We start from the raw sequence: 14574 nt of genomic DNA, 5'->3' as shown, positions 1-14574 counted from the left end.
TTTGTGGACACTTCCGAGGACGGTGATTCCAGCACTGCCCTGGGCAGCCTGTTCCAATGCCTGACCACCCTCCCTGTGAAGTAATTTTTCCTGCTATCCAGTCTAAACCTCCCCTGGCACAGCTTGAGGCCGTTACCTCTTGCCCTATCACCTGTTAGTTTGGAGAGGAGACCGACCCCGTAAGGGAGGAAACAAAAAGCAGGCAAAGAGGGCTTCCAGTTGAAAAAATGAAGGAGATAACGGAGAAAATCAGGTGTTGCTTTCCAAGCCCTGCAGTGTTATGGCAGACACCGCACTTGAATGCGATCTGTGGAAAACAACACACAGGGTGCAGGCTGAATTCAGTTTGTTTTGATGGTAAAGACACGGTGTGCAAGCAGTGTGTTGAGCCTGCTGTTTCAGTTCAGCGGTGAAAGGCACGAAGCGACCCCACGGCTGCCACCCGCGCCCTGAGCAGAGCCTGAAGCGGGCCCCATCTCGACGGCCCGCTGGGCACGCTGGGACCGGTAGTTCTGATAAGGCGAAGCCTGCAGGCCTTGCCGGGGCAATGAACTACGTTTTCCAGCGTGCACCGCGGAGCGGAGGAGGCGATAAAAGGGGCAGTGAGGGCGCCGGCTCACGTTGGCGGGCAGGTCTGTTGCTGCGGATCGTTGTACGGCCGGCAGGTGCCTCTGGGGCCGCCCCGCCGCTCCCTCATGAGGCCGCACGACCCGCCGCAGGGCGGCCCCGCCGCCGTGCTGCCGGAGCTAGAGATGCTGAAGCAGCGGGCGTGCGAGAGCGTGGAGCTGAACGCGGAGCGGCTCAGCGCACTGAGCCGCGACATCTGGAGCCGGCCTGAGCTGGCCTACGAGGAGCACCAGGCACACGACACCATGACCCGCTTCTTCTCCAGCGGGGAGCTGCCGGGCGCCGCCTGGGCCGTGCAGCCGCGCTACAAGCTGAGCACGGCCTTCCGCGCAGAGTGGGGCACAGCCGCCCCCCCGACACAGGGCCTGCGCCCGCTCCGCGTCGCCTTCCTCTGCGAGTACGATGCCTTGCCCGGCATCGGGCACGCCTGCGGCCACAACCTCATCGCTGAGGTGGGAGCCGCCGCCGCGCTGGGGCTGAAGGCCGCCCTGGAGAGCCTGCCGCAGCCGGCGACCGCCGCCGTCCAGGTGAGAGCCCCGCCGAGGGCGGAGGCTGCGACCTCGGCCCCGGTGGGTCGGGCGTGCCCTGACTCTGCGTTTCTGCTGCAGATCACGGTGCTGGGCACCCCTGCGGAAGAGCAAGGAGGAGGCAAAATAGACCTGATAAACGCTGGAGCGTTTGATGGCATGGATGTGGTTTTTATGGCACACCCGTCGCAAGAAAACGCAGCTTACCTGCCCGATGTGGCCGAGCATGAGTGAGTGAGCACGTTCAGGTGGAAAGGACGGGCTTGTGACTAGCCTTTTCTTCCTTCAGTAAGGGAGCTGCTTTGGGAGGGACTGAGCTTTAGGGCTGGAGACCTTGCAAGTGCCCTTCAGATGAGCTAAGTGTTTGTAGTTAGCTAAGGAGACGAGTTCTGGACACTCTTGAGCCATTATTCAGGAGTGCAATGTTCAGCCTAGTGTTAAAGGTCCCTGACTGCACTGGGATAATCTTGCATGTATTCAAAAAATCCATTCTTTTGATGTTTCAGGGTGTTTCTGTCTGAACATCCATTATCGCATCCGTTAAGGAAAAAAAGAGGGCAGCTGAAGGGGATATCATGGATGATAATTCCTTTCTTTCCTGCTCACCAAGTCATGTAGTCCTCTGTATGCATTTTATTTTAATCAGTTTTGAAAGTGCTTCTGTTACTGCTAAGTTTCTATGGTAAAACAGATGAGGTTAGGAACACTGAGTCTTCCTTATCCAGCTACCTCTCTGTTATATTTCATCATTGTGTTTCTGAAGAGTCTTGACTGGTTATTGTATTCTTATTGTATTATTATTCTTCCAAGAGTTATCCTAACTTGTTTTTTGGTTACTGTACCCTAAGTCTATATAATTTTAAAAATGCAGTTTTCATTGATAATTTTATCTTTCCCTTCATTTCAACTCTTGCAATAGCCTTTTAAGTTTGATAAGTTAAGATTGAGAAATCTCCTTTCAGAGGTGATGGATGTAGGACTCTGCTGTATGATGCAAGTCCTGGATAACCTTTAAACTGTTATATGGAGGCAGCATGGAATTGAAGAGTGAAACAACTTACTACTTCCGAAAGCTTGGAGTACTGAGTTTGTCATGATTTATGTAATTATGAAATTCCAAAGGTACAAGGGCTGTTTCGATAATATAATTGGTCTTTAGTTGTTTCCAAGGAATTTAATCACTAAATTGCTAGTACTACTGTATCTGCAGCCTCTGGAAGCTGGTTTGTGCCTATGGTAAAATTAGCACAGTGCGATAATTGTGGTGGATACATGCCAAAATTTGCTTATTCTTTTTTGCTTATCCTTTGCTTAATCTGCCTATTTATTGTTGGTCAAACAGGATCCACATTCTTCTGCTGATACTCTTAGACTGGTTTAGGGTGGTTTTGTTTTCACCAAAATCTGTTGGGTTTTTCTAAGAGTATGTGCCATCTGTGCAGCAATAGAAGTACAAGAAAAGGAATGCTGAAAGAACTTTTTTTTTTAATAAGCACAAGTTTCTTGGAACGGGAAAAAAGAACTGCAATGAGACTTTCTGCTTGACTTTGTCACCTTCTCTCCATTTTTATTGGAGAATATCTAGGGATCTGTCCTGCTGCCTTTGTGAGTTGATTTGAGGGATTGCAGTCTAATACTTGGGATTTTAATGGATAAGTTTTCTATCTAGGTTTCATAATCATAATAAATTTTAAATATATCTTGTACTTCACAGAATAAGATGTATGGTTGTCTTGGAGGATGAGGAGGAATGGAAAAGGGCATACTTGGGTTGCAGGCAGTAGCAGGAGGTGTTTTCTGCTGCAGCAGTGCACTTTGTTGTATCCTTTGCTGTCCAGTATTTAAGTGCCAGTATTAACACAGCATGGCTCAGAGCGTGAGGGTCAGCTCAGTGTAAGTGGCTAAGTTGGCGTTTGTGCAATACAAGCAAGTTAGGCTTGTCCTCTCTGCCAAGAGAAAAGTTGTGGGGAGCTCTGAGCTTGAAGATGGATTTTTTTAATATGAAAGACTGACTGTTGAGTACAAACAGATTTAGTTAAAATCTCTGCTACTGGCAAAAAATGAATAGTTGTGTATTTGATAAATAGCAGTACCTCGTGTAGTTAACAGTATTTAATATTTGCCTTTCATGTAAAAAGTTTTCATATAGTTAGAAATATTAAGTTGTAGAGCTAATATAAATGGCCCTCAGATGAAGCAAAGCATGAAAATTCAGGTGCAGTATTTTGGCTTCTGTGAAGTTTGAAGATAGCCTTTATTATTAGATCTCTTTCCATCAGCTTTTTTGAGGTGTACAGGGAAAGAATATCAACTTTACACCAGTGTAGTGCCAGGCAAATTGTTTGGTGGTGTTCTGCACAAAACTGAAACATTTCTCTGAACAAAAGGAACTTTTATTTTAGAGGTTTTTTCAGTGAATGGAAAAGAAATAAGTAATGCCTTTTATTTCCTAGTGTGACTGTGAAATACTATGGAAAAGCTTCTCATGCTGCTGCTTATCCTTGGGAAGGAGTTAATGCATTAGATGCTGCTGTTCTTGCATACAACAATCTGTCTGTTTTAAGACAGCAAATGAAACCGACCTGGAGAGTTCATGGTGAGATCTTAATTAAATCTAATGCCTAGCAAGTAAGAGCTTAGGCTGTTGAAATACTAACTTACAAAATCCCACAATTTAAAGTATTGCATTATTGCACTAAATTATTATAGTCTCTTCAAGTATTATGAAATAGCACTATTTCTTTTAAATAGCTTTCGGTCACCTTTAAAATCATGTCAGTGTCCAGTACTAGCTTCTGAAAATAGGCTTATAGGTTGGATTCCAAAGAGGACTGTGGTACCTAGGTAGAGGCTAGGCAATTTTTAAGTGTTTGCACTTGGAAGTTGCAGTTCATAAAGAAAAAAAAGAAGTGCTAAGTTTATTTTGGAACATGGCCTTGAATTCCTTATAGTTAATGTACATGTTCTTGCAAAGGTGTAAGGTTAAATGCTTCCGAAAAAGTGTTACTGCAGGATTTTTTGTAGTAGGCATTCCGTTAATTACATGATATTTATTGAAAGGGTGTCTGGGTTTGGAGTGATTGAAATTTATTTGCTGAAGTACAAAACCGAGCGATGGCAGAAGCCTGTAGTTTTGAGTTAGTAGCCCAATCAACTAGATGTTCACTGGATTGTAGTATTTAATATCTACTAGAGTTCAGATTAGAAAAGTCACTTTTGTAATTAGACATGTTAACCATTAAGCTTCACTCATACTCCTTCAGCATCATGTATTTATTTTTGTACAGTGAGAATGTTTCAGAAGTTGACATGGAAGCTGCCCTTCATCTCTAAACCCAGGTTTCCCTTATTGCACCCAACACAGCTTTTTTTTTCAGGTTGAAATTAAGAAAGTTTGCCATTTCTGCAGGACTTCTGAATGTAGAACTGTTTATTTGGAATACTTGTTATGAGCTAAAAACACATACAGAAGTTCTGAGCTAATCATTATGCCTCTTAGTGCTTGTGCTGTATAATATATATGTGTATTTCTCTCCAGGATATCTGGATGGAGTCTGGAAGCCCTGACTGTTTGCAGTTTTGCTGTGCAGCAATACCCAACTGAATTTCACACCTTGGGCATAGCCTCTCTATCCTATTACTTTGTAGGAAAGAGGGTACTTAATTATGAGCTCTGGTGTGTGAAAGCAGAGTGTTGCAGGTTTAAGGTTGGAGGTGCCCGAGTCTTCTATTGAATCTAAGCATAAACCCCTAAATACTTTCTTCATAGTTTCTAAAAGCTACATGGATAAGGTGGCAAAAATTTAACTATCTGAACAAGCGTCCTAGAAGTAGCACTTCTGAAGTATGGCAAAACTTAAATTGCTTTGTTGATGCATCTGCTGTCATAAGCCTGGTTTTCAAACTGGAAATACTTAAAATACTTTTGGGAAAGTATAAGCAGTCAGAATGAGATTCAATTTTAGGAATGCTTTTTTTAGAACTGTGTGTTGGAGATCTCATGTTGTAGACTTGTAGTAACAGCAGTTGCTGACTGAAGTGATCCTAAGAATCTTAGTTTTAACCCACTAACAGAAACTGAAATAATTTTCTTTACTGAAGTTTGGAATTTCTAAGCCATTTTTTATGTACCTGAATATTGTTGGTTTGAGTTTGTCTGATACTTCATGAGTAAATGTTATGTTGCCCTCTTGAAATACAGGAATGTAGATTTCTTTTTCTATTTAAGAAGTTGTATTAAACAGGTTGTAAAAAAAACAAAACAGTTCCATCTAGAAGGGCAAGCTGGGTGCTATTAGTCTTGTGCAGGCAGCCTACTTTTAAGCTCGATAATCTGTCCAGTCCTTATTGCAGCTGCTTTGAAATTTAAGTGTAAACATACTCTCAGACTCTATCCAGTTCTGTTTACAAGTGGAAATTGTTTACTTACTGAGCTACTTATTTTGAGCAAATGTGTATGGACAGTGTGTGTCCTGCAAACTTGCACGATTGCCTGCTGGTTCCTTTGCTGTGCTTTTCCTTTTGTTGTGGACTAGAACTGATAGTGGTTTAAATCAGCACTTTATTTACTTTATTTGGGAGTGAAAAGTTTTACTTGAGGGGGAGTTCATAGTCTTAATAGGTTTTCTGCACCAGAAGTAAAGATTTGTTGCCCATTTGCCTCCTGATAGTGCTGTCATTTCAGGTTTCAGTGACATGCATCAGTAGCTTTGAGCAGTATTTCCATTTAAAGTAGATAGTTCCTCAGATTCTACAGAAAACAAAGCTTACTCCACATATATAAATTGAGGGTAGGAGGCCAGGGAAACAAGCAAAGCACCCTGTTGAAAGCAACTAGCTGTTAATGCACTGAAATCTAATGTAGAATGGAAGTCTACAATGTTTATTGTTGAAATACTTAGGTACTAAGGCTCTGACATAATTGAAACTATGTACTTGGCACATGTTTTATTGAGGGAATAGTTTCAGCTCAAACTTCACTCTGGAATAAAACTACCTATATTATACATTCCAATATTTCTAAAGAATTAGTACGAGGAATTTAATGAACTTTCTGTGGACTGCAACACGCACATTGCTCCAGTATTGTTGGGCAGTGCAACTTACTCAGTTTCTCTCCAAACTGGCAAAATAAGTTGGAAACCTTTAAAAGTTGGAATCCAAGATAGCCTTTATAAATCTTATTTCAGTGGCAGCCATCTTGCTTTATGACTCTGCATTGAATTTCAGGGCATTAATTACGAATGCTAGTTTGGCTTTAAGGTTTATAACAGATGTCTAACCAAAGAATGTAATGAAATTGTGCTGAAAAATATACACATGTTCCACTTAATCTGATGGGATGAAGAAACTTTATCCACATACTGTATTTTTGACATTCTTCGTATTTCATGCTTGGCTGATGTGTTGGTTTTTGTTTATGTATTTAGTTTTTGAGCAAAGAGTTTCATGGCAGAGCTGAAGATCAAGTAGTTATAGTTAACACTGGTAATATGACTTTTCCCTTTCTGCAGGTGTAATAAAAAATGGTGGTGTGAAACCCAACATCATTCCTTCTTACACTGAGCTGGAGTTCTACTTGCGTGCCCCTTCAATGAAAGATCTTTCTGTTCTGATCGAGAAGGTTGAGAACTGCTTCAAATCTGCAGCACTGGCCACAGGATGCAAAGTAAGAATGTATTAATGGTTGTGCATTTAATATATGAAGGTAAGGTAGGCTGGAATAGGAAATGGAGGCTTAGCAGCATTTATCTGCATGGTATTTAGCCAGAATATACTATTTGTTCTTTTGTTGCTGCGTCCCATCTAAGCAAGCTTTGGTTTATAAATAGAATGACACAGCATCATAGAAGAATCTAGGTTGGGAGAAACTTCTGGAGGTCATCTAGTCTAAGCCTCTGTTTGGAGCAATACCAGTTAGAGCAGATTTTTTGGTGCCCTGTAGTCTTCTGAGTATCTCCAAGGATGAAATCCCCCAACCTGTCTCAAGTGCTCCACCCACCTCATGGTGACCAAGGTTTTTCCTGATGTTTAGACTGTGATGACTGAGCAGTGGAGCAGAGTTTGCCTGGAGAGTCTGTAGTGTTTCCATCTTCGGAGGTACTCGAAAGCTGCCTTGATATAGTCCTGGGCAACCAGCCCTAGATGACCCTGCTTGAGGAGGGGAGTTGAACAAGATGATTTCCAGAGTGGGTTTCCAACTTCAACCATTCTGTGATTCATTTAGCAGTCTTTTTTTTTTGTTTGTTTATTTCCTTTTAGTAAATGGAAATGTTTCCTGTAGCTGGTTCCAGCAATATGATTACCTTGCAGTGTATTGCTAAGATACATAGTTCTACCTACTCTGTAGTTACAGGCTTGTTTAATACAGCTGTGAAGAGAATGTCAGTGCTCAGCAGAACAAATAGGTGTGGTGTATATGAATGTGAGTTAGTGAGATTTAAGGTCTGTTTTAGGTATTGCATGCTGTTTACTGGTATGGCCTCTCCATTCTAGCTAGAAAAGGATTTCAGGAAGTTAAGATCTCTCTTGAAATTTGACATTGGTATGGGTTTTTTACATTTGCTTTCAAACTTCGTGCTGGTGTAAAGTCATTTATGGGTAGGGCTGTGGTACTGGACCTGTTCTAAACAATAGTAAATTTGGTGAAGGCCTAACTTGATTTCTGTGTAGTTTAATAGTACCTGCAGTGGAAACTTTTAGTCAGTTACAGGTGTTGCCTATTTTTGGACATGATATCAGTGAAGTCCACCCTTCTGGAATTTGGCTGTCTAGTGCAAAGTTGATGGAACACCGGCTTTGTTTTGATGAAGGGTAACACTTGGCAGAATGTTGAATTTCTGAAAGAAACTTAGTACTTATGTCTGTTTTGACATGGACTTGATGTATCGATATGTATTTACTTTTTCTGGTCTTTAAATTGGTTTCATTAAACTGGCTGGAGTTGGAGAAAAACTTCTAATAACTCAAGTTTTTTTGTCTAGGTGGAAATAAAAGGTGGTGAAAATGATTACTACAACGTGCTTCCAAATAAGAGCCTGCAGAAAGTTTACAAGGAGAATGGAAAGAAGCTTGGAATAGAATTTATATCCGAAGACTGTATCTTGAATGGTTTGTCAGGTAACTCCATCTGGGCATTTTGTTACAATTTAAGCTTAAGTTGATTAGCTCTTAAGTGTATAAAAGAATGGGATAGAGCTAGGTTAAACATACCTTGGTCAGAGGAAACAGCCAAATTAGAAAGTTGAAGCTCGTAAAAGGATCATACCTCTGGCCTGTGTTTCTGTATTTGTTGTAGAAACTAGGAAATTTTCCCAACAATAGTAATTTTCTGATAAGATTTCTGAAAATATTTCAAATACAAAACAGCTTAGTTGGGGGGAGGTGTGGAAGGATGGAAAGTGAAGAACACTCTTCCTGAGAACATTAAGGATGTGTAATGAATTGCAGCCCATTCTGTTGCTTTCAGTCCTAGTTTGCTGTGAGTGGAGATTGGACTTTATTTTCATGAACCTTGTTTAATAATATTTCCAAGCTTACATATAAACAAATTTGTTAGCATCTGGCTAATATTTGAGAGGGAGTTTTTGAAGAGACTTTAAGTGGAAGTTTAAGCATCTCAGTAACCCTAATTTAAACCTATTTCCATTAACAGGTAATCTTATGCCTCTAACTTTAGTTCATGAGTTCAACAGATTAGTTTTCCAAAGGGTGCTGTTCGAGTAGGTGTTCACTTCTGAGTCTTGACTGTGTCTCAAACTATGTCATTTTCTTGGTCTCTCAGAGCTAAAGCAATAGGAGTGTGAATTCTTGAAAAGTCAGGTGGGTTTCTCATTACTCATAACTTGTTTTTTTTCAGAATCTTTCTGCAGGAGCTCTGTTGAAGTCTTAACCTGCTGATGATATTTTATAGCCTTCACTACTGACCATAACTGTGTATCTAAACATTTTTACTCCACTTACGTCAAAGATTTTCCTTTTTGGGTAAAAGGAAGAGATTGTTCTCAGTAAAAAGTTGTTACTCAATTTCATGACAGCACTAATCTTCTCTATATTAACTGCAAAATATATTTGAGATCTTGGTGCTTGGGGACAGAGTTCTCTATAAACTTTTTTCTTCCTTGTGGTATAAGTAAGGTTTACAGCTTTCCTCATTTAGCCTAAGAAAGGGTCTGAGGAATGTCTCTTAGAATGTTTACTTTAATGAAAATTTTTGGAGCTCTGGTGGTAGCTTCCCTCAAAACACTGGTTTAAGGGTGAAGATCGTGAATACTCGTGATCTTGCATTCAGAGGACTTCTTATGAGCTTAGTACAGACACCTAATTGTAATAGTGCTTTCATATGTAACTTACATGATATGCAAAATGTTAATTCTGAAGTTGCTTAAACTGAAACTCCCCATATGCCTGTCCTGTCCTTAAATTGCTTGTCAAATGTCAGAATGTGCTTGAGCAACTGCTTTTTTTATCTCACACTACAGTAGGCTTTACTGAATTTTCTTCCCACAGCTGGTTCTCTGAATTTTTGCAGTGGGGCTTCAGGAGTGATAACAAACCACAATCTCTAGAGACATAGGAGTGGAATTTTGTATGCTGCCCTTTTTTGGGGGGGGTTGAATGTTTTGTCTCATCTTTTTCAAGACCTCTATTTCTGTTTAGTTTTCATATGGTTTTCAATGTTTTCTTTTAGGATATCAGTTTCTTCTGTTGAAAGGGAAGGAAGATAGCTCAGTTGCTTCTCCATGTCTGTGCAGCAGAAAAGTCCTTAACAGATGAGCATACTCGCTGCCACCTCTACATGGGTATTAGTATCGGTCTGCTCACAGGTATCGCTCTAGGCAGCTAAGCATTACAAAGAATTCCTTCAATCCATCAAATCATACTACATTTTGTGTGCCTTGTGCACACTCTGCTCATTTGGCACACAGAAAGGATGATGTGAGATAATGTGAATCTGAGTTAGCTTTGACCAGGTGGCATAACCTGGTTCTCCTTCTGCTGGTAGCGTGGCTCAACTCCAGGGTAATGATTACCTCCCAAAGCAGATGGCCTAGTTTAGCATGCGTTAGGTGAGGTACCCGCATTTGTAATAACTTTGGTATTTTTAGCAGTCATGGATTTCATGCACAAGACTGGTATAGACGATCTTATGGAGCCAGTATGTTTTGAAAATACCACTTTTGAAGCTTGGGGCTGTGTATAAATGCTTCATGGAATCTTCTGCATTTTCCCTTCCATTCTTGTGTGTGATAATACTGATTTCCATTATGTGTTCAGTGACTTGAAGAGGTTTCTGTGTCAGCTTCAGGATATATTTTTGAGAGGCTGGAGCCCCTAGTACCTTCCTTTTGAAGACAGTGCACAAGTCTATATATTGCGTTGATAATTGTGCAGTTATTTATGCCTCTATAAGGAATTCCAATTCATACATCTCTACCAAGCATACAGATCCAGATGCTTGTATGGAACCCATTGGAGTAATTGACGTTTTAAACATGGCACTAAGTTAATACCACAAAAGGGTGTAACATTTTTTTTTTCTGAAAGAGGGAAAGATGTGACTGTGTCATGTTCATAAAAAGCTGTCTGGATTTTGGCTTGGTAAACTCTCCATCCTACTAGAAAATACCAAGTTTAAATTCTTTACGTTCAGCAAAAATAACTTGTGAACTGGTAGTCGCTTGGATATGGACATAAATTTAAGTGGAATTACATGACCGAGAGCTGGGATGCACTGAAATTTTTAATGCTTCATTTGCTGAGTGAGAGCAGGGAAAAAGGCCAAGAGTCTTTCCAGAAGTATGTGTATTAGGACTTAGTAAAGCAAGTTTAGAACTCTTGGCCTAGTCTGAAGTAGGCAGAACTTCCAGACTTCTGGTTTGTCTTTCCAGACTGACTGAAGAATGGGGCAGTACTGTAGACTACTAAAAATTAAAATAACTTGCTGCTGTGCCGAGAGTTGGATTTTCTCCAAAGGCACACAGATACAGTGTGGGAAAAGATCATGGTTTTGGACAAGTGTTGCCACTTCAGCTTGTAGGCAGAGCAAATAGCAAGCTAGTCTTGTCTTTGATCACATAATGTAGGCTCTGTGGACTTGCTTTTAATAAATATATGTTTCCAAGTAAAATCTATATCCTTCAATCGCGTCATTACTGAATCCTTAAGCGATACCTTCTCTCCATAAAGTATTGTGATATGGAGGCTACCTGATGTGTTACAAATAACTTTAAATCTTAAGAACAGTCACTGTGTAATGGCATTGCTAAAGAAAAAAAACAATAAATCTTGCAGCTCTGATTGGCCTGAAAAAAAGTTAAATGAGATCTTAGTTGGTAATCCCTATTTTCCCCCACTGTGGAACAATGCTTCCTTTGGTATCTGAATTTCACAGTAATTGATATGTTGATTTCTCTGGCTTCTAAATGTTGTTTTAACAAATAGTGGGTTGCCTGTTTGGGTAGAAAAAAAACAGGTGGGGGGGTACTTAGGAAGTAATTGCAAACTCTTGGATGGTTTACTGTGAAGGATCCACTGCTTCTGGATGGAATCAGAGATGTGAGATACCAGTAGCTAACGTAACACTAGCTAGGCATGAAAGCATTAAAGTCTTCACTGTTGCTATTAAGAATTTTATGTCTACAAAGTACCAGCATTATGTCTGGAGTTTAGTCTGATCTTGTTATTTTAGGAGTGTTTGTGCTGCTGAAGATTTCCATAACTGAGAATAATCAAAAGGCACAGGAAAAAAATAGTTGTCCTCAATCTGGTTTTGTTTAAAGATAGATTGTTCGTACTTCAGAGTCCCCTACCTAATGCTGAATATTTGCATATTGGTGAAAAGTGGCTGTAGCAGGAAAATAGCTGAACTACCTGGTCCTCACAAGGTTTGTAGCTTTCATTGTTTCTGAATTAACAGCTTACTCTCAGGAGATGCTTGTTAAAAACTCAACAGTAAATGGAATAGGGACATGCTGGTAAATCTTCCCTGCAGTCCAGTAACTGATTATTGGTCATATGCACAGTAGAGAGCAGCATCTGAAGATTGCTAGTTAGGGAAAACATATTGGTGATGGGGACTTCTGTATGGATGACTCACTTGGTATGCTTTTAATTTAGTATTTGGGGTAAAGGATATTACATTTTAGATAGGGGCTGGATGTATCTTTCATACATTTTCTTACAGCAGTTGAAGCTCTTTAACACTTGTTCATTAAGAAAATTTCTATTCTGCTTCTAGGTTCCACGGACTTTGGAAATGTTACATTTGTAGTCCCTGGGCTTCATCCTTATTTTTATATTGGCTCTGATGCATTGAATCATACTGAGCAGTACACAGAAGCTGCAGGTGAGCGGAAGTGAAAAGGGCTAGAGGTTTGTATTTGGAACCTTTGTGCCTTGTAGTGACTGCTTCCTGAATTTTCACTACAGCAGATCTAGAAATTATTTAAAGTTACAGAGGATTAAAGCTTTCACATGCTTCTGTGGTATTCAGAGGTACTGTGTAGTAAATGTACAAAAATGTAAGTACTAGATCTGAAAGTGGCTACATGTGAAATGGAGTTGCTTTCTTCAAGCATGGTGGGATCTGAGCTGAATATGGACAATTAGCTAACTGTAGAGTTGCAGAAAAGAGCTGACAAAATGTAGAATGTGTGTGTGTGTGTGTGTGTGTGTTTAAAGCTGAATGTATGCGGGAAGGATGACCTCTCCTTGTGCTAAAAGCCTGACTTAGTATGCCATGTAGGCAGAAGAAATTAGAGGGATTATCCCTAACAGCGTATTCAGAAGAGCTTCTAAACATGAACCGAAAGGTGAAAGTAATTTTTACTCCTTAAAGCACGATACTCGGGAAATATAGTATAAAAGGCTGCATTTTCTAAAAAGGAAAATGTGAACACTCACTTCTCTGATTTCAGTCTTATTTATGTCAGTAGCAGAAAGTTGAGTACTTACATGTGAAAACTTGTTTTGAGGCATCAGAAAATAGACATACTTCATGCAAGTAGATTTTTAAGAAACTGTTCTTGCAATTGAAACTTGAAGATCTTATAGAATATGCCTTATGCTAGTGGTTTGTGTCTAATAGTAGTAGTTTAACCTGAAATTTCTCTTACTTTTCTGCAGGGTCACAGAATGCTCAGTTCTATGCTTTGCGCACAGCAAAAGCTTTGGCAATGACAGCACTGGATGTCATTTTCAAGCCAGGTCTTCTAGAAGAAGTCAGGGAAGACTTTAGACAGGTGAAGCTAAAAGAAGAGGGGCAAATAAACCCAGTAGAACCTATCAAAGAATCTGGAGTTGGCGCAGGAGTGTGTGCATCCCATTAAACTTTATTCAGCTTCTCTCAGTAGGACTGACTTCATGGAGATGATGTATTTAAATCCTGGAAGGGGCTGGATAAACCCATAGCTGAAGAAATGTTCAATTTTGGGGGGGAACTTTAGGAAAGGCAAACAGTATCATTGCTTTCAAAAGTGTGCAATTTCATCTATCTGTAATGTTTGCTGTATTCAATATGGTGATGAACTCTGGAAACAAATACATCATCTTTAAGCTGCAGTGTTGAAAAAATGAGTGTTTAGTTCCCTGTCAGTGATTTTCTATGTATTGCTAAAGTAACATTCTTTATAGGGGAAATACGACATCTACCTGAAAATGCTGGTTCTAAAATGAGCTCTGTTCACTTGGCGATCAAAGGCTGAATCAGATCTATGAAGTATTTCTGTCTGGCCAGTCACTTTTTCTTGGGACAAGATAGAGGCTTAAAACCTCAGCTGATTTCACTGGAAAGAAGGGCGTATGTTTGGAAGAATGCCTGATTTTGACAATAGTAACCGCTAGCAATGGAGCAGAACCATTTGTATGGAAATGGCATCTTTAAAGTCTGACTGTCCTGAAATGCATTGGCTTGCCTCCTAACAGTTTTGGAGGTGATATGGAGAAGTCATTGATCAACAAATTGGAAAGCAACTGAATGTTTATTTATTTAAATTAACATGTTTAAACCACTGCAGAGAAATGCATGTGGTCCTTTTTTTAAGTTGTACTCTAAGGCAGTACCAGTGTGCAGACGAGGTGTTCACTAGCCTAGCTGATCTGAAGGATCTCTGTAAATCTAGCTAACAAAGTGGGAATCTTTCTCACAAAGTTGCAAGCCTGGTACTGTGAAGCAGTAAATGAAGCTAACCTTAAACTGGTGTGTGCAAACCAGTAAGCTCTTGAGAAGTTTGCACTGGGGATTGCTTGTGCAGTACCTGGCTTCTCAAACCTGTTTGTTCCCATATCCTGTAAGATAAGTAGATGTGTTAAGTCTTGCCAGTTGTCCTTCCCATGTGTTAATCTGTTTAAGCCTTGTTATTTTGCTTCCCAGAAACACTAATATTGCAGATTTTACCTAGGTTGGTGGTGTATGCGTCCA

The 14574-nt window shown here is 40.3% G+C and overlaps 1 protein-coding gene across 3 annotated transcripts; it reads left to right on the top strand.

The window, feature by feature from the left end:
* The first annotated feature begins 589 nt into the window (after positions 1–589).
* On the top strand, positions 590–14470 carry PM20D2 (peptidase M20 domain containing 2). 3 transcript variants are annotated; one of them, XR_009744574.1, is made up of 8 exons: positions 590–1154; positions 1236–1384; positions 3608–3750; positions 6668–6822; positions 8138–8273; positions 9844–9979; positions 12394–12501; positions 13281–13299. XR_009744574.1 is itself a non-coding variant. In XM_061460313.1 (7 exons), exons 1-7 carry the CDS (start codon positions 696–698, stop codon positions 13481–13483), a joined length of 1353 nt encoding a protein of 450 aa, XP_061316297.1. In that variant the 5' UTR covers positions 601–695; the 3' UTR covers positions 13484–14470. The 3 variants fall into 3 exon arrangements, 2 of the variants coding, with proteins under 2 accessions (XP_061316298.1, XP_061316297.1); XM_061460313.1 differs by lacking the exon at positions 9844–9979 and having other exon boundaries at positions 601–1154; positions 13281–14470; XM_061460314.1 differs by lacking the exons at positions 12394–12501; positions 13281–13299 and having other exon boundaries at positions 9844–10271.
* Positions 14471–14574: the final 104 nt, after the last annotated feature.

Source organism: Pezoporus flaviventris, unplaced genomic scaffold, assembly GCF_033815535.1.
Source record: "Pezoporus flaviventris isolate CSIRO_AGI_PZ_B2104156 unplaced genomic scaffold, CSIRO_AGI_Pfla_v1 ptg000031l, whole genome shotgun sequence".
Lineage (NCBI taxonomy): Eukaryota > Metazoa > Chordata > Aves > Psittaciformes > Psittacidae > Pezoporus > Pezoporus flaviventris.
Note: the sequence above shows the minus strand (reverse complement) of the source record. Positions and strands in the feature narration are given on the sequence as shown.

Coding starts and splice junctions, on each gene's coding strand:
- PM20D2 (XM_061460313.1), top strand. CDS start 696: ATGAGGCCGCACGACCCGCCGCAGGGCGGCCCCGCCGCCGTGCTGCCG. Junction 1,385..3,607: donor CCCGATGTGGCCGAGCATGA/GTGAGTGAGCAC, acceptor TTTATTTCCTAG/TGTGACTGTGAAATACTATG. Junction 6,823..8,137: donor CACTGGCCACAGGATGCAAA/GTAAGAATGTAT, acceptor TTTTTTGTCTAG/GTGGAAATAAAAGGTGGTGA.